At 48.8% G+C, this 22,732-nt stretch overlaps 1 protein-coding gene and 2 non-coding genes across 4 annotated transcripts in view; 1 reads left to right on the top strand and 2 right to left on the bottom strand.

Moving 5' to 3' along the window:
• MDM4 (MDM4 regulator of p53) overlaps nt 1-17,999 on the bottom strand; it is a 32,063-nt gene extending 14,064 nt beyond the window's left edge. For both annotated transcript variants that reach the window (XM_075443036.1, XM_075443035.1), the window contains exons 1-9: nt 17,824-17,999; nt 11,087-11,193; nt 8,353-8,427; nt 6,773-6,906; nt 6,387-6,436; nt 3,423-3,484; nt 2,567-2,663; nt 1,035-1,195; nt 342-476 (exon numbers count right to left, since the gene is read on the bottom strand). In XM_075443036.1, the coding sequence (XP_075299151.1) occupies nt 342-476; nt 1,035-1,195; nt 2,567-2,663; nt 3,423-3,484; nt 6,387-6,436; nt 6,773-6,906; nt 8,353-8,427; nt 11,087-11,161 (789 nt within the window). In that variant the 5' untranslated portion in view covers nt 11,162-11,193; nt 17,824-17,999. The remainder of the gene's footprint in view (nt 1-341; nt 477-1,034; nt 1,196-2,566; nt 2,664-3,422; nt 3,485-6,386; nt 6,437-6,772; nt 6,907-8,352; nt 8,428-11,086; nt 11,194-17,823) is intronic.
• Nucleotides 18,000-18,431: 432 nt separating this feature from the next.
• Nucleotides 18,432-18,504, top strand: TRNAK-UUU (transfer RNA lysine (anticodon UUU)). Its single transcript has one exon. It is a non-coding gene; the product is annotated as a tRNA-Lys (tRNA).
• Nucleotides 18,505-18,685: 181 nt separating this feature from the next.
• TRNAK-UUU (transfer RNA lysine (anticodon UUU)) lies at nt 18,686-18,758 on the bottom strand. Its single transcript has one exon. It is a non-coding gene; the product is annotated as a tRNA-Lys (tRNA).
• Between the last annotated feature and the right edge of the window lie 3,974 nt (nt 18,759-22,732).

Genomic DNA, 22,732 nt, shown 5'->3' with positions numbered 1-22,732 from the left:
TGCTAACACAACATAAACACAAGATTTTCCTCTTCAAGTCTTCTCATTTACTGTCTTGCAGATACTGGCTAGAAATATAGGAAAGTTGCTGCTAGAGTTTTAATTCATTTTAAATTAATTTTGTGCCTTGAAAATACATGCATTTAAACCAAAACTCCAGCAGATTGAGCATGCAGGAAAACTATCACCCCATGCACGGAATGGTGACAGCCTTTTCTAAATGCAGTTTAAAATCCATATGGTTACAGATCCAGCTCCTCCAAAATCAGCACAGCACCATGAGCTCAATTAAACAAGGCCAACCTGTGCAACACAAGCACTGTGGCTGTTTGAAGAGGTACCTTTTTGTCACCCTCTTTCACTTCCTCGCAGTCAACCGCTTCCACCTTGACTGCAGCACTGTTGTGATCCGACGGGCTTTCGTTGAGGAACCACAAGTCATCAGTAGTATCTGAAACAATGGCAGTGTCTATGTCCTGTTGGAGAAGAAACAGAACAGACCACTTAGAGCTCAGGTTATTAGCAGCAGGCATACCAGCACCACAGCCATTGCCACAGCAAATGCCCCTACCCTCTTCCTCTCTAAGAGCCTTCTTAGCCCTGGGCAGCTTCTCCAGTCACCCCTGGGAGAGAAGGGGGCAGCTCACTACTCTCACAAAGACAGCCCTTCTTGCAAGCAGCACTGTGCTCGCTCCCCTTGCTAGCTGGCCATTCAGCAGCTGGCCACCACACTACAGCCATCTGCACCACGTAACGACTTTCAACCCAGGAGAGGGGCAACTGCTGAAGTACAACCAATGTTCTGGAGTGCAGAAGGACCTCCAATGGCTGAACGCAGCCTTCAGAGAGCACCTAGTTTATTTAAAAACACTAAAGGTAACCAACCACCTGATGCGAAAGGCTGGGACAGGAACACACAAGGGAGAGGCTGAAAATCCTAGAGTGGGAAGGGGAAAGAAAGAACATTTTATTTACTTGGAACCCAAAGAGGAGAGGAAAAGAATACAGTGCACCTATTTAAAATGTCTACACACCTGGTTAGTCTGAATATCTGTTGATCCATTACTTCTGGACTTGTAATTGCTTCTGAGGTTGCCTAAAAACCACCATGGAAGACCAGCTACATCCCATTCCTCAAACACTAGGTCCAGTTTAGGCTTCTTGCTTTTAGAGAGGTTTTCTATTAAGTCTTTGTCTGTAAGAGCCAAGTAGAATCTACGTCATGCCACACCTACATTATTTAAGAGACTAGCAGAGAAAAATTTGGCCCTGTCTGATTTTAGAAATCTTTCTTGCTCCTCTACAACCAGTTACTGCTAAGAGTTTTGGGGTTTTTATGAGGGTACCAGGATGTCAGATCTGCTGCACATCTGTACTCCTGTATCTGCCCAAGTGAACCTGGCAAAACATGTCACTGCACAGCCATCAGAGGTCAGAGAAGCATCCCTGTGTTCCCAGTGTCTCTGTAACGGGTTCTCTTTAGCTTTACCTTACTTTTAAGACTCGATACAGAAACAGTAACACTTCTTTCAGAGCTCTACCCAAGTCAACACTGAGTAGATTTCTTGAGTTACTTAAGATGCAGAAAGAACTGTTTGAATTTGGATCACATTTCCAGTGATGGGAGGTCCTGAATTCCGAACCCAGGCTCAAAATAAGAAGCAGCAAGAATCCGCCCTCCATAACCCCATGCTTCAGCCTCCTTGTTAGCCTGTGCAGTTTAGTCTATGATTCTAAACTCAGCAGTCTGAATTTCAAGATAACCTTGAATCTATCGCTCTTCAGTGCCAAGAGTTTCAAAGGCACAGACAAGGACTGTTTCTACCTCCTCTGCACATACAGCCAGGAAAGTATCTTCTGCTCTCATCTGATCTGGAAATACCCACATTTGCAAAGAAGATTTGGTTTTACAAATTAGGTTCCTTGATATGAGAACAACGTGAGAATAGAAAGTAGAAAAACAGGAAAATTGCTTCCATAACATCAGAAATCCATGTGAGTGAACCAGCAAGAAATCCCCACGCATTAAAACAAAGGAAATGTCTAAATATGAAGTAGCTGTATTACACTTTAGCTGGATAGAAAAAAAAATCCATTGTTATTCAGTTCCCTGATTGGTTTGCAGGTAATGACCGCAGACGGCTCAGGCTGTGTTGTATGTAATCAGAGGAGAGAGTCCCTTGGGAAGATAAATAGATACAAATATAATTTCAGCATTTAAAATACCCTTCAGTAAGGTCTGTAAGATTTTTCATGGCATTGTTTAGTGATAGATGTGCTTTTGGGGCTTAACCTGCCATTTTATGCATATTGTTTGTTTATGTATGAGACCAAATATCCAAGCTAGAAAACACATCTATCATAAAGTACCTTTGGCGAACATTTGCAGTCTCTCAATCTTTAGTAGAAAATGATTTTTTTTAAAGATTATATTCCACAACAGGTTTTTACTAGTCTCCCAACACCCTGCTCCAGCATGTTGCTGATGCAGAGCTCAGCATGTCACGCTAGAGAAGGAGCAGAAGAGCTTGTACACATTGTGTTACTGCAGAAAGCTGGCACTCACCTTCATAACTCTCACATTTTTGCTCTGAGGTAGACAAAGCAGAAGCATTGCTTTCGCCCTCCATGATGCCAGTGTCAGAACCTTCTTGGTGGCTAAACTGCATGAAGGAAGGAAAAACCACGTGTTAGTCCATCAGAGCTTATAGGGACAAGGGGATGTAGCACTTCCATTCTGAGCCACCAGCTGCAGTGCAAGAAGTTACGAAGAGAAATGAAAGTTTCTGAGCAAAACCTACACACTATTCACCTTTTAAGAAGGCTAATGCATCTGTAATCAGCACAAATAATATAGCTGCAACCTAGGAAAAACCTTAAGGTTGGCCAAAGTCGAAAAGTTGCCATCTTTAATGCAGTAATACTGTCATCTTTGTGATTCTCTGGCCCCCAATGTGAGCAGACACCTCCCAGATCAGATTACCTTAATCCCAAAAGACACCTGGAAACACGTTTGAATGTGCAAAGATTTTTCCTAGGTTTCAGATTCTGTCTGAAAACTTCTGACAACAATCCTACTAAACACAAACTTGTTCACGCATTTTAGAAAGCTTAATTATTTGGCAATTCCTACTCAGAGAGGGGATGGAAGAGAGGGGGGAAAGACACGGAAGTACAGAGCACGCTGGAGGAACTGAGGACTGGAAGTGCTACACCCCAGAGAAACGCGCTCAGAGACTGGTACTCTGTTATGAAGAGAACAGAGAAGGGTCGCTCTGTCCCTGCTGTGTGGACTTCAAGAACTTTTCAGGAAGGTGAGGACCCGGCAGCCAAGCAGCACAAAGTTCTGGCAGTCCACCATGCACAGGTACAGAGAAGGGGCACTCTGTACAACAAAAGAAACCACCAGGCAGTGGGTTTACCTTCAGCTGGTCTTGGCTTGGCTTATCGACGCTCTGTTCCTTTGCGAGATTCTGTGCAGCATCTAGATGGCAGGTAAAACAAAAGAAAAAACCTTCCCTGGTAATAACCATTCTCACAACACAGAGGGACTTCAGCAAGCAACCAATGACCCAAGCTTGGCAGACCTCTGAGTAACCCTTTCAGAGAAACAGAGCCCTTTCTCCCTTATAAAGCTGGCCATCTCCTAGAGGCATTACCCCAGTATTCCCAAGGCTTCGTGACATACATATGGAGGCATTAGCCTACGGAATAGAGAGAGTGTGCCTCCTCGGAGATGAAGCCTGATGAAACACCTCAGCGCATGTAAGAACCTTTTTCCCAATGTGAAAAATGATTCTTTTTCCTACAGGCTGTCCTGCCATCACAAGTTTTAGGTCCTTCACATAAGGGGTCTGCATGGAGGCAGAACCCGGAGCAATAGGAGAGGGTGGGGACTCTCACTTGAAGGCTGGACCAAATCCAGGCTGAAGAAGGTGAACACAGAAGAGTAAGATTTCTATAAATATCTGAGGACACTATCTCTTTCAGCTTAGGCTGAGACAGAAAAAACACCTTTCTTAAAGGGTACAGGCATGAAGAACAAAGACTAAAGACAGGAAAATTCCCTGCACAGCAAGCTCTTTCCTGGGTAACCGTGTACATATCCATAACACAGTTTAATCCACATGATTATGCTGGCCCCAAGAGTTAATTAAAAGGGCAACCTAAATAGCAAGAACAATCACACTGACAGAAATCTTTCGATGTAATAAGAGAGCTGCACTTAGGAAGCCTACCCTTTGAACAGAATGACTTGCTAGAGAACAAAAGATGCAAGGATGGCTCCTGCTTGCTCCCCTTTCATTTTGGCAGAGAAATTCCCTGCTGAATGCCAGGGAGACATGAACAGTCTGATTCACATAATGAATCATGGCACTGATATGAAGATACTGAAAACTACTGCTGTAGGCAGGAAAGTGGACCACAAAGTGGTCCATAAAATAGACCAAAATACAGGACCACCAAATGACATGGCTCTAGCCCATTTTCTTTGCCCTCCATGCATTAGTTCAGCTTTCTCTTCTTCCCTTTTATCACCCTACAGCTCCTGCGGTCACTGATTATTTAAATACCTGAAGGGAAACAGAAGCCAACTGGCTCATCTGTAATTGCTTTGGCTCTGCAGGGGCATTGGAAGAGGGAAAGACTTGCCCTTCTAACACTTTATAAATAATGCAAACTAGCCTTAAACACCGTGTGAAAAGACACTCTGCTTATTGGAAGGCTTCCTTTTCCAAGCCGACATATACTAGAAACCGAACACAAAATGTCCTTGAAGTACTCCTAAACACACCTCATGTGAGTTGTAATTGGAGCGAAAGCTAGCCAAGCAAGGACACCATCTGATAAAGAGCATTATGTAAGAGCTTAGTCTTTAATACCAAGATGTACTGCAGTCACTTTTCTTTCTACAAGTGTACTTAAAAGAAGCGGCCGAGATAATCTGCCAAATGATCTGCTGATAAGCACTGATTTGGCTAATGAATACAAGCAGCTATTACAAAACATGAAACATGAAGACCTCTTTAGGCCCTACGGCACTTCCAGTTATTCCTACACTGCAACGAAGGAAAAACAATGCCTAGTGTCAGCCGTCACCCTTCCTATGTATTTGTCAAAGGTCTGGTCTGCCAAGCTTGTTTCGTTTTATAGGCACACGCATACACAAGCAGACACGGTGGTATAACTCAGTGATCATCTCCCTAAAGGAACAGTGTTTCCTTTGGCAGGTTTAGTTACACCATGACTGCACCACACATGCACACCCAGGCAGACACACACAGCCACATGCACGCATGTAGAAGGGGACTCGGCAGCAGAGGAGAGAGTGTTTCGCTGGGACCCTTTGCTCTCCACATACACTGCCTATAGGGAAGCAGCCAGGGCATCACCAGCGAGGGAAACAGCACTCACACAGTTATTCTGTAGGTAACGTGTGTAGATGAGAGTCCGCTTAGGAAGATTCTTCTACATAAATAAAGAAAGGACGGGGACCTCAGAGGCACCAATACATGGCTCAAAGCAGAGTACTAAGCAGTTTAGGGCCATGTTTTCTCAACAGTTTCTAAACTTGCAAGAGCTTTTGTATACGTGTGCAAAAATAGACTAAGTCCTTATGAAGAATTAAGTCCATATTATCTGCTTAGAGACCCCCAGAAGGATGGCACGAGACTCCACAGCTCTCCTGGGGCAGCTCCCTCATGATTTGCACACTTCCAGTTTTATCAGAAGTTTTTTTTCAAATGAAGATTACCAGCCACACAATGGAAAGTGGCTGCAAGGAAGCCATCAGCTGAGACTAATTTAAGAATTAACTTTAATTTATGACTGAAGGACTTATGATGTGGATGGATTTGATTTCTCTTATAAGCTGGGAAAGTAAAAATGAGCTTTAAAGGTTCAACAAGTGTTTGATTAAAGTCCAGACCTCTTTGGGTTACAGAACTAGGCTGCGTTTCCAGCACTCTTATATTCAGTCTCAAGATTATGAAAGCATAAAAGGAGGTCAGAGTGAGAAGTCACCGTGTGCTACAAAACTGAGAAAAGACTGAGAAATCAGTAAGGATTTGGACGGGATACTTCAGCCACACTGATTTGTACATCCGTAGTATTTAGCTCTGTCAGTGTGCTTCCAGACAGAGTGTCCCCGCTGTGCCGAGGTTTGGCCGTTGGTTATAGGCAGCCACGTTACTCAAACAGCTAACTGATGTCATACCACAGCTACTGATGGTGGACACACAGAAAAGACACATACTCTAAGAGACTGTCTTGTCAAATGAGCAGTTTGTTCCAACAGAAACATTTCTCTTTTCTGAATATCATTACTTACCCAAGTTACATCAACACTATATTGAATATACTTGCCCATACTGTGACAAACCTACCTGCCATTGCAGCAGAAGTCAGGTTCCGTTTCAACATGTCATAGACTGGGCTGTGGGAAAGAAGGCGACAGTTGAGTATACTCACAAAACCAACCAGCATTACCCTTTTCAAGCAGGGACAGAATTTTCCTGTTATTACCCAGAGAGTCACTAGAAACTGTGGTGGTTTTTTTATTTGCCAGTCCTAAATGCTTGCTACAGAGAAGTCTAGCTCAGAACTTCACTGAAGGATGCAGATTCTGTGATGCAGGTTTTTGCTTAAATCTGAGATGAAGGGCCTGAGAAGATGCAGAAATGAAAGGGGGAAAAGATAACAGCGACACCAGGAGTCTCCTGTCTCGGCAACCTCCATAATACAACATACGTTAAAGGTCACTTTTTCCTACCTTGGATCTTTTACAGAGAAGCTCTCCAGTCCCAGCAGTTCTCCCAGCTGATCTCCTCCACAATAGACCATGTGTTGCTGTCTTTTGTCGTATAGCTGCCTCACCATTATATACTGTCCTAGGTAATGCATAACCTGTGGATACATAACATGCCATCAGCCGTAGCTGCAGTGGAAACCAAACCACCAAAGACCCTGGAAATCTGCTTTAGTTCATGATACTTGCCTCCTGCTACCCTATACAGTGTGAGTCAAATAGTAGCTGGTTTTATGCACATCTGCAACTCGTCGGTGCCTCCCAACCAAGGGAGAGTTGTGCTTTACCATATTGCTATAAGGTTTGTAACTATTAACCCTTGACAAGCAGGAAAACTGAGTTGAAGATGGATAAATATCAGACACTCTGCTACTCCACATTAAAATCAAACGCAAGATGGGTGATTATACTTTTTTCTGGACAGTCTCCCTCAGTGAGAGCTGCAGACGGAGCCTGCCGCTGTTCAACTCGGAGTAAAGAAGAGACGGAAATGGGTGGGGAGGTGGCAGAAGGTACCCCCAGTTAAAAGAATAAGCTATTACTAAAGGATGACCACAGGTTACAGTGCTGTCCTTCACGAGACAGTCTGCAGAATGCAAAAATACATGCTTTAGTATCACAAATAAGGATGGAGAGGAAACACCCTCTGAGAGCCAGTGGACACTGCCAGCTATAGTGAGGAATCCAGAGTACAAGAAGAGAAAGCAAAATGCATGAAGCACAATGTAGGCAGGTTCCACCCACCAGTACCCGTCACAGTGACCCTCCTGAATGACAGTGTCACCAAAAAGTTGCTCACAGTACTCCGCTGCAGCAAAACTGACTTAACTGTGCGAAAATGTTAATCTATACAAGTAACCTGCATTTAATACTCAACTCCCCCCTTTTACACCATTCAATTTGTTTTTGCAAAAATTTTTAGAAGCTAAATAAGTTATTTAAATGCATAAGTGTTTAAAATAAGTCACAGGGCTCTGCAGGAACATTTGACACTTTCATAATGAAAAAACGTTGCATTTAATTTTTTGCAGACAGGATACTCTTGTAAATCACAGCCAGTGTCATTTTTTTAATCTTGTACACATATTGCATTTTAATCTTAAAATAAATGAATTCACAGGGTCTCATAGGTTTAGCTGACAAGCCATTTCAAAGGAAAGTTAAAAGAAAAATATCAGCTAGAATTCAAATTTTAAGGCTTTCATGCACTGAGCAGAGAGCAAGACAACTGAACAGAATCTCCTACACGCTCTCAGGAACGTGGGTATCCTATCTCCCTTCTCCCTGAAGAGCTTTCTGATTTTCCAGGATAAAATAACTATCTTTAATATTTCACACTCCTATTCCGATTCCTCCGGGGGATCTCAAAACAATTTCTGATCAACAAAATCACAGCAGCCCTATGGGTAAGGTACCTTTATTTTGCAGACAGGGCTTCGAAGTACAGAAAAACTACTGGCCAGTCCCATCCCTTCCCCACAAAGCGCCATCTCCCAGACAATCCGGGACAGGCAGAGTTTTCAGTGCCCAGGAACTGAGCCCACCTCCTTCAGCGTGAAGGTTTCGCCTTGGGCGCCTGCAGCCTGCAGAATCTTCAGCAGCGGCGGTTTGGGTCGCACCTAAAACACAAAGCGCAGCGTTTCGTTTGATGACACGAAGCAGTGCCCTGCTGAGACGAGGCACGTCACCCTGGCACGCACGGCTGCGTCTCGCAGCTAGCAAACCCAAGCTGCCCAAGTCAACCTGTGTAAGGCTGGCACCGAGCAGAGAGCTGCAGCCGTGGTGCGAGCTGGAGGTTGTGGGGAAACACTGCTTGCCTCGGGCTAACCTGCTGAAGGCTGGTGCTCTTTTTTAGGCCTGATCTGCATGGACAAATGCTTAAACAGAAGTCAGAAGGACTGGAAATCAGCACAATCATTCTGACTCAAGTGCAAGACAAAAAACAGCCAAGGAATTTGGGCAGCCAGCTCTCAAGGCTTTAATCACTCACACTGCCCCATTAACTTTGATGTCATTCATCCTGTGAGAGAAGATTGGAAACTCAGACCCTTGGTATGGAGTCCTCGGCAGTGACTAACCAGATGTACTGAGTCATGTATTGAAGAGCAATGACGGTGCATTCAGACTGCCACTTCAAGACCAGTATGCCTGAATTTTCTCAATTAGTGCAGAGAATAAACTGGGTCTGCTCTGTTCAGACCTTGGGGAGTATGTATTTATTAGGATCCATGAATGGCACACAGTAATAAGACTGCATTAAACCCAAGGTGTGGCTAATTAACACCAACGACCAGAACCTGTATTTTCTGTGGATCTCACTCATCAAACAAAATCTTTATTATATAAAATGTAAAGCACTCTGGGAACGATGCAACTGCCTCACAACCCCTTTAGGTTTCACCTCCACACCCAAGCAGCGCTGAGTTGCAGATTACACAGACGATGCTACATAAAGCAGCAGCAAGTTTTAAATAGCTGCTTCCCCCCCTACGTTGCTACCTGATCTGTTCCACATGAATTTTAACAATTCCTAGGAGGGTGTGACCACATGACCTGACGCCTCGTGTTCCCTGAAAATGTCAGAAAGCCCTCACTGTCCTCTGAATGCTGCAGAACTGTGTACAATATTGTATGCTAATGCACATGTTTCCCACGCTGAATCTCTTCCTCTGTCCTCCTGTCTACCAGATGCTAATACAGCAAGATATTTCAGTCTCTCAGGACAGAAAGGCCCGTCCTCAGCACATGATGTTCACTGCTGTTTCCCCTACACTTTGACAAGGCTCACGCTCTCAAGGCACATAATCTGTGCTAGCTAGCAAAGGCCTTCACCCATCAATGTTAGGTGGGTTCACCTGTGTCTCATACCCATACCTCCTTTCTGCCCATATAAATGCAACTGCAGTCTCCCCCCTTTTCCAAACAGCAGAGCCTACTTGAAGCCCTACAACATCCCCTCAAGAGACAGTCTGAGCTACAGCACCGTTTCCCTGTGTAAGGCAAGGAGCTGTTTGTCACCAGTGTAGTATAATTTGTCACTCAGCTATCAGGCAGTATCATGGCAATGTATTTGTTGCACTGGTTTCTAATGTTGTAAAAAATTTACCTCCTTTCTAAATGTGTCTGGTCTGCCTGTTTTCTCATTATGATGTCTGGTAAATGCATTTTCAAGCTCAAACAGAACAGCTTGTGTCCAGCCCCAAGTCTCTTTCTCAAGAACAGCTTTTTCACTAGGAAAACAGCTCAGCACAACTCAAATAAGTGCTTGTATCAGCACATGCTTTTTAATAAGATGAAATTATGTGTTTGCATTCATTCATTTCTCTAATGACCACCCTCAAATGGATTTTGAAGTAACTTCTCACACATCTCTTTCTGATTAAAGAAGCAACCTAGTTAGCTTAGTAATTTTAAAATGGGTCCTTAGCTACTACAGTATGACCAAAATGGAAGTGTTTATTCCACGCTGCCTAGGACACTGAGTGTTGACAATTAGTATTTTGTTACTAATAACAGAGCCTATTTACTACTTCTTTCATGCAAAGTGAGTTGAATAAATATGCATATACATCAATTCTGAACAGGACTTGGCTACATTTCAAAGCTTCTAAATTAAGACTCAAATGAGAGCATCTCTTAACTTCCCATCAGCTTATTTCCACTCCTGCCACATTCCCTCATCTTGTGGAGATGATTCTTACAATGGATTGGCTCTGGAAGGCTGGATGCCTGTCTGAAAGAAACCTTCCTGATTTTTAGACTGGATTTCTCCAGTTACTGTTTGCAAATTTCTATTCTCCGGCTGTCAACATGGTGTGTATTTCTTCTTCCAGCAAGACCCTAGACATAGTTGATAACGGGAGTACTGCATGTTCAATACTTCCTTAAACTGACTCCAGAAAAGGCATGAGGATGTATTACTGACTAGACAAAGTTCAGCATGCAAGGTTACAAAGCTCTAAGACAACTGCCTCAGAGACTAGCACTGGAAGGAATGCTGCACGTGGAATTCTTCAAGTATAGGTCCAGCACAAAAATATGCATTATACGCTTTCTTATACTGCTAGTTTTAACTGCTTTTTCCTCTCATTCCCCTTTAAAATGTTCATAAATCATTGATCTGATAGTGAAAGCTAACACAGGTCCTCAGGATAAAAGCCCTACTCCATCAGGCTAAATTCCTCTTACTTAAATGTACTTGGAGAGCTTTGATTTGATGGAAGAAATTACTGCTTTAGTGAGGAGAAAGCAGTGAAGATAAGTGGGAAAGTCAATTACCTGGTTAACTTGTCCGAGTGTGATTCTGCAGGCATTCTCAGCTGCTGGATGCTGGGCAGAGCTTGGAGATGTCATTGTGGCAGTGATTAGCTGTTCACAACACAAACCTATAAATGAGAAGGTTCATGTATCAGTTAAGCTGAGAAACCTAGTCTTGATTTTAACCACTTCCACTTCTGAGAAGCTTCAGGAAACCAGTGTTTAAAATTAGCCCTGTATGCATATCTTAAATGACTGCTGATAATGCTAATGTTCCTGTGCCCCTCACCTGCTTTGTCCTACCCAAACTGCATCCAGCTGCCCACTGCCTGACAAAGCCAGGTGAGAACAACTGGGATGGATCTGCTGTGGCACTGAGGATGCTTTGCCTCTGCCCATCTCCAAGAGTGGCACAGCATGGCAAGGAACTTGGGGACCTGCTAGTCCCCGTCATGACACTGGCAAACTCTTAACATGGTGAAATCCTTGTGTCAAGAGGAGGGGGGAAATGGAAGCTGAGTCACAATCAACCACAATGGAAATCTTCACAAGACAGCAACCCCCTGATTGTCCAAAAGGAGGAGCAGTCAGTGCTGATGGCAATGATTAACACATTCCCCACCTGCTTTTCCAAGAGCTGAAAACCTGCTAAAGCTGCTGCAGCCTTCATCTAAAATGACTAGATGCAGGCTATAAACTAACAGTTTTAACAGCATTACTGGGTGAGCAGGTGAAAAGAACCTTTCCTGGAAAGGAACAAAAGGGGAAGTCCTGCAGCTATTTGAATTTGTCAGGCCCTATCAGTTTCAGTATCCACCCAAAGAGCACAGCCTCATATGGAGAATGATCTGTAATGACTCATGTTCACAGCACAACCCAGTTTAATCTACGCCACACAACAGCTTTGAAAACTTCTTCATATTTAAAGAGAAAGGATGGTGTAAATTAACTAGCCACTGCAAAAAAAGTAACTTGAACCTGATGGAGAAGGAACTTAAGGCTGGACTTCTTGGTCTCAGCACTGAAGCCCAGGCCAATATACCTGCAAAACTGTTGTGTGTCCCTGGACCTATTCACAATAAAATCTCCATTTCAGTGTAAATCTGGTTGCTCTTCTGGAGGCAATACTGAAACAAGCCCTACAACTGCCATTTTGGTAAACTTAAGGCTAGAGCATGCGCTGAACTAGAAAGTCTGGCTCCTGAATTTGCCTATGTAGATGCCACTCTGGGAAAGCTTTTACTGGGTGGAATCTGGAAGAAGTGTCAACTTCTAACCCATGCAGTTGTTTAAATTAGATTTGAAAATGCAAAGCCAAAAACTTTCAAAGCGGTATCTACACTGTCTTTCACAGATTATTTTTTTTTCCAGACATAGTAAATGAATTTATTACCACTACATCAGTTATAAAGAACGTAAGCTAGCATGATTAGCTACTTTAAAAAGTAAATATTAGCAAAATAACCAGACTTATGCCTGAGGAATGTAACCAAACATTTTAGATGTAGACAAAACAGGCTGAACATCTATCAAGCAGGCAGTGCAGAAGCCTTAGTAATGACAAAAATCTGAGCTTTAGCACCAATTCAAGTTACTGACCACTGGTAACCATCCATCCCTCCCCTGCCCCATCTACTAAAAGCGACTTGTAATGACTTTGTTGGAGGCTTCTGATAGTTCTTACAGCATCACATTTCTCTGAAGTAAGGCACTATCAGGAACAAAAGAATTCCTGGTGATCAAACATCTCTAAATATTTAGGAAAGCTTGATTAAAGCATATCAAATGTTTGTTTGGTAAATAACATTGATAGTGACCAGATGTAGGTAGTAACCCAAAGCAAGTGACTTGCAAAGCTAAAACCAATTCCACATGATCAGTGCCTTATAAACTAAAATCTTAACTGAGGTTTCCACTTAATAATGCCAAGCACATTGCAACACAAACCACCCCCAGGACCCTTCATGCTTTGAGCTGAGCTGTACTTTGTACCAGCTGCGAACTTACCTGCCTCGAACCTCCCTGCCCTGTGCAGCAGTGCCGAGAGGGTCCCACAGCAGGGTGTGCGGGGGGCTCTGTGAGCCCCCAGACCCCCAGCAACTGCCCCTGCCAGCCAGGGAGGGGAGTCCCTGCACAGCACCCCGCCTGCTGCCAGGGGCCCAAGCTGGTGTGAACAGGGACAGAGCAGGAGCCAGCAGTGGGTTCTGCCTTCCCTGGGGCTGGGTGGCACCCAGAGCACGTTCACCCTTTCACTGCTGGTTTTGCTACAGGCAGGCAAACCGGTGCCTTGCCTCCAGTCTTTACAGCTAAACTAGATTTTTAGATAGTTTATTAGTAATATTAACTTTAATTAGAAATTAACCTTGGGATTACTGAACGCTCTCTTCCCAAGCATGCAAGCTCTAAAACATGCCCAGGCTGCAGACATCCACAAGATTTCTGGAGGCAGCCACCAGTCACTGGCCTGCCAGGGCAGAGAATCTCCCTTGTTACCACCCTCTGTACCCACGCCGGCCAGAAACACAAATGGTGGAAATTCCTCGAGAACCGAGAAGCTTCTTGCTCGGTGAGCTCTATTTAACTTTCTCCTGCAACTCTATTTTCCTACCTGTTTTGTGCCAAATATTTTACCCCACAACCCTGGAAGTGTCTAAACTGATTTGCAGCCAACTGAAGGAAGCACCAGGGAACTTACTGTCATTGCCCTCTATAGCTCTGGAGCTACATATATATATATGTAGACAAATGCCACTGGACCAGAGTAACGATTTGCAGGAAACCATGAATCACAAACGAGTCATGAAGTAACAATTTTTTCCACTGGAACACTTCATATGGTCATGCACACTACAGGAACAAGTCATCTGTCTGTTTCGTGAGTAACAGTTCCCTCTCTCCAGAGGGCAAAACCCCCCTAGACCACAGCTTCTGGTGGTTGCAGAAGGCAAGGCTTGAGACAAAAGACCTTAACGGACCCAGCAGCGAGTGCAAGCACACGGTGTATGGACTTTTCTTCATAGCAGTGTCTGAAAAGTTGAAGCTGAACTTCCAATTTAGGTTCAGCTTTTGTTTTAAAGTCCCCTTTTAAGGAAAGAATACAGTTTCTAACTTTTGTGCAAAGTGCAGACACAGCAGGGAGTGCAAACTAAACGTTATTGTTTGGTGTACCTGTGGACTCTGTAACGGGAGCCACACAGCCTCAGTAAAGCACACCTACTTAATATCCCTCTGACTATCGAGTCCTCAACGCCAGCTTTTCACGGCATCACTCACACAGAGAGTAAGGTCTGACATTGCAGTCCTGTCCTCAGTTAGCATCATCCTTTTTCACGCTTTCAAATAAAGCCAAATTTCTACTGAAAACAAATTTGCAGTCTCATGTACAGCACCATGTAGAGAGCAGCCCTGGAGGGGAGGCTTTAAACAAGCACCAATCTGACAACTGAGTCAGAGTTAATTAGGTTTGTCCCTATCAGTGTGAGTCCCTGTGAGTTTTCATGCCTCCAAGTCCTTCTGCCTGTCTATTTTCCCCTGGCTTGTGACAGAAACACCATCACTCCTCCCTGTAAGCTGTGTCTCACTACATCTGTGGCTTCATCAGTGCTGTCACAGTGCTTCTACCTTTCTCTGGGCCATACACTTCACCTGATCCCATCACTGTGTTCCCAACACTTCACAGGTCTTTTGAGAGCTGGACGATGCCAGGCATGGAAACACCATGGTCGTCCCTCTGCTGCCACCTGCCAACAAGCGCTGCCTTGTCACAATTTCACTCCATGAGGCCTTGCAAGTGTTGGCTGGTTATTTGGGGGCTTCTAGCTGGGAAGGGGCAGCAGGAGGAGAGAAAACTGGGCTGTGAGTGACAGGATTTAATAGATTCCACGCTTTCTAGACTGCTTGACTCAAATTTTTGCTGTCCTGTGCTCAGTTAAGTGCTTTAATCCGTTGCTTTGATATTGACTTGGCATTCAATCAGGAAAAATATCCTCTGCTAGGAAAAGTATCCAGAGAATAGACCCACTTTACTACAGAGAAGTCATTTAATGCATTACTTATGGCAACAAAAGTTAGGGCTGCTATTTTTAATATTTAGCTGAAACAATGACATTAGAGTTCCTTTTTGACAATTGCTCTGGAGTAAAATCAAGCTCTTCTAATACAAAACAAATTCATTCTGAATTTCACCTGACATGAGTTTTGCTGCTGCTGATGCATCTGCTGCAAATTGTGTGCTGCTCCCCAAAGGTCTACCAGCAATGCACCAAAATCAGCCAGACTTTGACAAACCTTGGTAGCTGACAAATACAAATGTTATGCAACACCTTTTATTGCAAAACGTGTTAAGCAGGAGGAAACCCAAGACTGACTGTTCGAATTCAAAAATGCACACTGGCAAATTGCTCTGCCAATCTGCCTAAATCAGCTGCCCAGAGATGTCTGGAACTGGGCAGCAGTCCCACCCCACCACACACGCCCTTGTTTCCATTTATCTCGATTTTAACAGATTAAATCCAGATTTTCTCAGGGTCGCTTTTCCCAACAGCAGATATCTTTTTTAAGGGAATGCCAAATCAATATCACTATTTTAATGCATTCAACCATGGAGCAAGCAGTAGTTAGATCATGAAGACAAGCTTCTTCACCAGGTAACGGCTATGTAATACCCTGACGTGACCGTGCTGACTGCTCCTGTCACAGACAGGAACTCTTCAGCGTTGAGCCAAGTACTTTAGAACTGCTGAGTGAAACTGAAGCTAATAATCTATTTTTTGCAGCACTGAAAAATGAGAAAAGCCCTTATTTTAACCACATCTTCAGCAGGACCAGCTGCGTGATGTTTCACTTACAAGTCTGCATATTGCTGAAGATCTAAGGGCTTTTGCTCTGCTCCTAGCAGAATTGCTAAATACGCATTCACTCAAAGTCCTATTGCGTGTGTTTGCCGCACAAAGTCCACAGTACGCTTCTCCAGAAGCAGGCAGTTGGGATATGAATTTTAACCCTTTTTCGACCGGCATGTTTCCCATCCAGCCTCCCAGCGGTAAGCATAATGCAGGGTGGTGCTAGGCACCTCACCTACTTGGCAGGGATAGCCCCCAGCACCCTGCTTGGAGCAGGGCCACCTATGCCAGCCAGGTGGTAACTGGGAGCTGCTGGAGGGTGTTAAATGAACAAACACCAGAGTGGAAACCAGCCCAAGTTCTTGTAACAGCACTCTTTGTATTTCAGTGGCCCCTTTGATTTCACTCATTATCTCTTCTCCAAAAATTTGTAATTTGCATCTATCAAACCCCACTTCTGTCAAATTTAAATCCTGGGTTGTTGTAGCTTTACTTAAGCTCTTTTTAACTCTGTGAGCGCTACAGTCCTAAATTCTGCACTACCCCAGACAGGATGTGTCAGAACTGATCAGCCTAGGAACTAGGGATCATATTTTAAAGTCCATCTGTGTAAGTGTCAAATATTACACATCTGATCTTTGAGTTATTAATCCCTCCATGAAAACACTTCCTTGTCATTCATATTGCACTTAGCAGAGCTGTCACTGCCAACCCTCACACCACAGGGGCACTGGCAGTGTTCTGCCCTGGAAGGCATGGCAGGGTTTAAGGCTAAAATCACGGTGTGAAAGCTTACACATGGCAACCAAGAGTCCCGGTCAGCTCTCTGCTGTAGCCAGGGCATATCATATTCCTCAGACTCCATGCTGCCGGAGTTTTCAGTGCTGCAGATAACCCTTAGGTATACAAAAGCCTAAAAAGCAAAAAGCGTGCTCTGGAAAACCACAGAATCACAGAATGTTTGGGGTTGGCAGGGTCCTCTGTGGGTCATCCAGTCCGACCCCCTGCCCAAGCAGGGTCACCCAGAGCAGGCTGCACAGCACCACGGCCAGGCGGGGCTGGAATATCTCCAGAGAAGGAGACTCCACAGCCTCCCTGGGCAGCCTGGGCCAGAGTGAAGAAGGTCTTCCTCATGTTCAGCTGGAACATCCTCTGCTTCAGTTTGTGCCTGCTGCCCCTTGTCCTGTCGCTGGGCACCACTGGAAAGAGTCTGGCCCCGTCCTCCTGACCCCCACCCTGCAGATAGTTAGAGGCATTTCTAAGGTCCCCTCTCAGCCTTCTCTTCTCCAGGCTGAACAAGCCCAGCTCCCTCAGCCTCTCCTCGTAGCAGAGATGCTCCAGTCCCCTCACCATCCTCGTAACCCTCAGCTGGAAAAGATGCAATAATGCAGAAACACTCGCCGCACCTCCTCCTGTCACTAGAACAGAGGTATAAACATCTGCCAACCGCACACCGCCAGCTGTCAGACAGCAGCAGGGTCTCCTCACAGACGTTCGGCGGGGAGCATCGCTGGGTGACACCGGAACCTCGGCAGCGCGGCTCTGACGGGCAGGGCCGCGGCCCTCAGCGCCTTCCCCGAGACCGAGCCCTCCCCGGCACCGGAACGCGGCTCCTGCAGCCAAAGGGGAAGCTCCGCGGCCTGGGCTGGACGACCCACGTTGTTTTTTTTGCTGCCCACAGAGAATTTTCAAGCAGAAACGCTTTCAGCTAAGACACAGCGACCGCTCCTCGGCTGCAAGCACAGACGCGCAGCCCTGGGAGCCGGGAGAGGAGCTTCCGCTCCCCCCGGCCCCGCTCCCGAGGCGATGCGGGGCCGCTTTCTGTCGGACCCCCCCCCGCACCCCGCTCCTGGCCCCGCACCCCGCCGCCCTCCGCGCTCCCCCGGCCAGGCCCGTGCCCCCCCGCCCCGGGCTCACCCTACAGCTGCTCCATGGGCCGCAGGTCGCCCCGAAGCCCGGGGTCGGGGGGTGTGAGGGGGGGGTCGGGGGTCACCCCTACACCCCCCGAGGGCTCCTCTCCACCACCTCAGCGGCGCTCCGGGCCGCCGCTTCCCCTGGCAGGCAACATGGCTGCGCGGGCGCTTCCGCGGCGGCGCCCGGCCCGGCGGGGGCGCACCATAGAGCTCCCAGGAAGCTGTGCCTAGAGAGGACGGCATCGCCGCGCCGGCTGCGCGCCCCCCTCGCGGTGGAGGACGAGCGGCGAGCGCGTGTCGTCGTCGTCGTGGTCGTCCCCTGGCCCGGTGCAAGGGCCCCCCCGCAGCGGGCCCGGTGCAACACCCCCGGTAAGCAGCCCGGAGCAACCCTCCGGGCCGGAACCGCTTAATAAGCTACAGAGCAGCACCCCCTCCTCCAGGCCGGTGCAAGCCCTCCTGTGCCTCCCTCTACCCAGCCCGAAGTAGGCCGCGCTCCCCCAGCCCCGGCCCGGTGCGAGTCCCCCCGTGCCTCCCCCCGGCCCGGTGTGGGCCATCACGCTCCCCCCGTGCCGGCGCGCGGCTATAGAAGGGCCTGGCAAAGCGCTTTGTGGAGCCCGGATAGCTCAGTCGGTAGAGCATCAGACTTTTAATCTGAGGGTCCAGGGTTCAAGTCCCTGTTCGGGCGGGTTAACTTTTCTTTCCACTGCTCTCTTGTTCTATTTTTTTTTTTCATTTCCCTGACAGAGCTGTCCGGGGTCGCAGCTGGGACCCCTCGGTGGGAAAAACCGCTCCTGCTCCGCGTGTAAAAGGCTTTTGCGGGAGGGAAAAAAAAAAATCAGGAAAATGGAAAAAAGCAAATGAGTTAGCGCCCGAACAGGGACTTGAACCCTGGACCCTCAGATTAAAAGTCTGATGCTCTACCGACTGAGCTATCCGGGCTCTGGAACTTGCTGTTCCTCTGCCTTTACATCACACTGCCGGGACGCTACCCGGCTGCCCCAGCCCCCGGACCCCTGGCCCGGCCCCGCATCCACCCGCGGGAAAGAGCCGGGCAGGGAATCCCAGGGCACACCCCAGGACCGCAGTCAACACCCCAGGACTCTAGTGAAGACCCTGAGACCCCAGTGAACACCCCAAGACCCAAGTGAACTTCTCAGGACCCCAGTAACCACCCCAGGAACCTAGTGAAGACCCCGAGACCCTCGTGAACATCCTGAGACCCCCATGAACACCTCAGGACTCCATAAAAGACCCTGAGAGACGAGTGAAAACCCCGGGACTCCAGTGAACACCCCAGGATCCCAGTGAAGACCCCAGTACCCCAGTGAACACCCCGGGAAACTCATGAAGACCCCATGACACCAGTGAAGACCCCAGTTCCCCAGTGAACACCCTGAGACCCCAGTGCAGGCCCCGAGACCCCAGTGAAGACCCCAGAACCCCAGTGAACACCCCAGGACACTAGTGAAGACCCCGAGACCCCCGTGAAAACCCCAGGACCCCAGTGAACACCCCAAGATGCCAGGGAAGACCCCGAGACACTAGTGAAACTCCCAAGACCCCAGTGAACACCCCCAGACATCCGTGAACACCCCGAGACCCCAGTGAACACCCCGAGACAGCCATGAACACCCCAGAACCCCAGCAAACACTCCGGGACACTAGTCAACACCCCAGGAAGCCAGGGAGGACCCCGAGACACTCGTGAAACTCCCAGGACCCCAGTGAATACCCCGAGACCCCAGTGAAATCTTCGATACCCCAGGGAAGACCCCGAGACCCCAGTGAAGACCCCAAGACACCAGTGCAGACCCCGAGATCCCAGTGAACACCCCAGGACCCAAGTGAACATGTCAGGACACTAGTGAAGACCCCGAGACGCCCGTGAAAACTCCAGGACCCCAGTGAACACCCAGGGAACCTAATGAAGACCTCAGGACCCCAGTGAACACCCCGAGACACCCGTGAGGGTGCCAGGACCCCAGTAATGAACCCAGGAGCCCAGAGCACACCCCAGGACGGCAGTGAAGACCCCAGGACTCTAGTGAAGACCCTGAGACCCCAGTGAACACCCCAGGACCCTAGTGAAAACCTTGAGACCCCTGTGCACACCCCGAGACACCAGTGAACACCCCGAGACCCCAGTGAACACCCCAGGACGCCAGTAAATCCCCCAGGACACTAGTGAACACCCCAGGAAGCCAGGGAAGACCCCGAGACACTAGTGAAACTCCCAGGACCCCAGTGAACACCCCGAGACCCCAGGGAAATCTCCAATACCCCAGGGAAGTCCCCGAGACCCCAGTGAAGACCCTGAGACACCAGTGCAGACCCCGAGATCCCAGTGAACACCCCAGGACTCAAGTGAACACCCCAGGACACTAGTGAACACCCCAGGACCCCAGTGAAGACCCCAGGACCCCAGTCTACACCCCAAGATCCCAGTCAACACCCTGAGACCCCAGTGAAGACCCCGAGACCCCAGTGAACTTCCCAGGACCCCAGTAACCACCCCAGGAACCTAGTGAAGACCCCGAGACCCTCGTGAACATCCCGAGACTCCCATGAACACCTCAGGACCCCAGGAAAGACCCCGAGAGAATAGTGAAAACCCCAGAACCCCAGTGAACTGCCCCAGACATCCGTGAATACCCCGAGACCCCAGTGAAGACCCCAGAACCCCAGTGAACACCCCGAGACCCCAGTGAAGATGCCAGGACCCTGGTGATAACCCCAGGACCCCAGTGAAGACTCCAGGACTCCAGTGAAGACCCCAGGACCCTAGTGAACACCCCAGGATACAAGCGAAGACCTCAGAAATCCAGTGAATACTCCAGGACCCCAGTGAAGACCCCAGTTCCCCAGTGAACACCCTTAGACCCCAGTGCAGGCCCCGAGATCCCAGTGAACACCCCAGGACCCAAGTGAACACGCCAGGACACTAGTGAAGACCCCGAGACCCCTGTGAAAAGCCCGAGACACCAGTGAACACCCCAGGACCCCAGTGAACACCCCAGGAATGTAATGAAGACCCCAGGACCCCAGTGAACACCCCAGGGGTGCAGGGGGTGGAGGCCCCGCAGAGGGGTGGGAGGCCGGGGGCGAGGGTAGAGGCCAGAAAGAAAAGGAGGCCGGAAAGGGGTGGGAGGCCGCGGAGGGGTGGGAGGCCGGGGGCGAGGGTAGAGGCCAGAAAGAAAAGGAGGCCGGAAAGGGTTGAACACCCCAGGATCCCAGTGAAGACCCCGAGACACCCGTGAAAACCCCAGAACCCCAGTGAAATCCCCCAGACATCCATGAATACCCCGAGACACCAGTGAAGACGCCAGCACCCTGGTGATAACCGCAGGACCCCAGTGAAGACTCCAGGACCCCAAGAGAGCCCCCAGGACCCCAGGGAAGAACCCAGGACCCCAGAGAATACCCCAAGGACACCAACAGAGCCCCCAGGAACGCAACAGAGCCCCCAGGACCCCAGCGAAGACCCCAGGACCCCAACAGAGCCCCCAGGACCTCAACAGAGCCCCCAGGACCCCTGCGAAGACCCCAGGACCCCAACTGAGCCCCCAGGACCTCAACAGATCTCCCAGGACCCCAGGGAAGAATTCAGGACCCAAGCAGAGGCCATAGGGCCCCAGCGAAGAACCCAGGACCCCAGAGAAGACCCCAGGACACCAACAGAGTGCCCAGGACCTCAACAGAACCCCCAGCACCCAAGAGAAGACCCGAGGACGCCAATAGAGCCCACAGGACCCCAGCGAAGACCCGAGGACCCCAACAGAGCCCACAGGACCCCAGCAAAAAACCCAGGACCCCAGCGAAGACCCCAGGACCCCAGCAGAGCCCCCACAACCCCAGCGAAGCTTTCAGGACACCAGCGAAGCCCCACGGACTCAAACAGAGCCCCAAGGACACCAGCGAAGTCCCCAGGACACCAACAGAGCCCCCAGGATCCAAACAGAGCCCCCAGGACCCCAGCGAAGCACCCAAGACCCCAATAGAGCCACCTGGAAGACAGCGATGCCCCCAGGACCTCAGGGAACTCGACAACACCCCGACAGAGCCCTCAGGACTCCATCAGAGCCCCCAGGAACCCAGCAGAGCCCCCAGAACCCCAACAGAGCCCCGAGGACCCCAGCGAAGATCCCAGGACACCAGAGAAGACCCCAGGACCCCAACAGAGTCCAGAAGACTCCAAGAGAGCCCCCAGGACCGCAGCGAAGAACCCAGGAACCCAACAGAGCCACCAGGACCCCAACAGAGCTCACTTGACACCAGTGAAGACCCCAGGACCCCGACAGAGCACCCAAAACACCAACAGAAGCCCCAGGACCCCAGTGACGAACCCAGGATCCCAACAGAGCCTTCAGGACCCCAACAGAGCCCCCAGGAATCCAGCAGAGACCCCAGGACACTAAAGAAGACCCCAGGACTCCAACAGAGCCCCCAGGAATCCAACCGAGTCCCCAGGACACCTGCGAAGACCCCAGGACCCCAACAGAGACCCCAGGACTCAACCAGAGCTCCCAGGACCCCAGCAAAGCCCCCAGGACCCCAACAGAGCCCCCAAGACCTTAGCAAAGCCGCCAGGACCCCAACAGAGATGACAGGCCTCCAACAGAGCACACAGGACCCCAGCGAAGCACCCAAAACACCAACAGAGCCCCCAGGACCCCAAGAGAGCAACTATTACACCAGTGAGGCCCCCATGACGCCAACAGAGCGCCCAGGACGCCAACAGAGCCCCCAGGACCCCAACAGAGCCCTTAGGACACGAACAGAGCCCCCCGGACACGAACAGAGCCCCCAGGACGCGAGCAGAGGTCCCAGGACACCAACAGAGCCCCCAAGACCGCAACAGAGCCACCAAGACCCGAACACAGCCCCCAGGATTACAACAAAGCCCCGAAAACCAC

This window comes from Opisthocomus hoazin, chromosome 25, assembly GCF_030867145.1.
Source record: "Opisthocomus hoazin isolate bOpiHoa1 chromosome 25, bOpiHoa1.hap1, whole genome shotgun sequence".
NCBI lineage: Eukaryota > Metazoa > Chordata > Aves > Opisthocomiformes > Opisthocomidae > Opisthocomus > Opisthocomus hoazin.
Note: the sequence above shows the minus strand (reverse complement) of the source record. Positions and strands in the feature narration are given on the sequence as shown.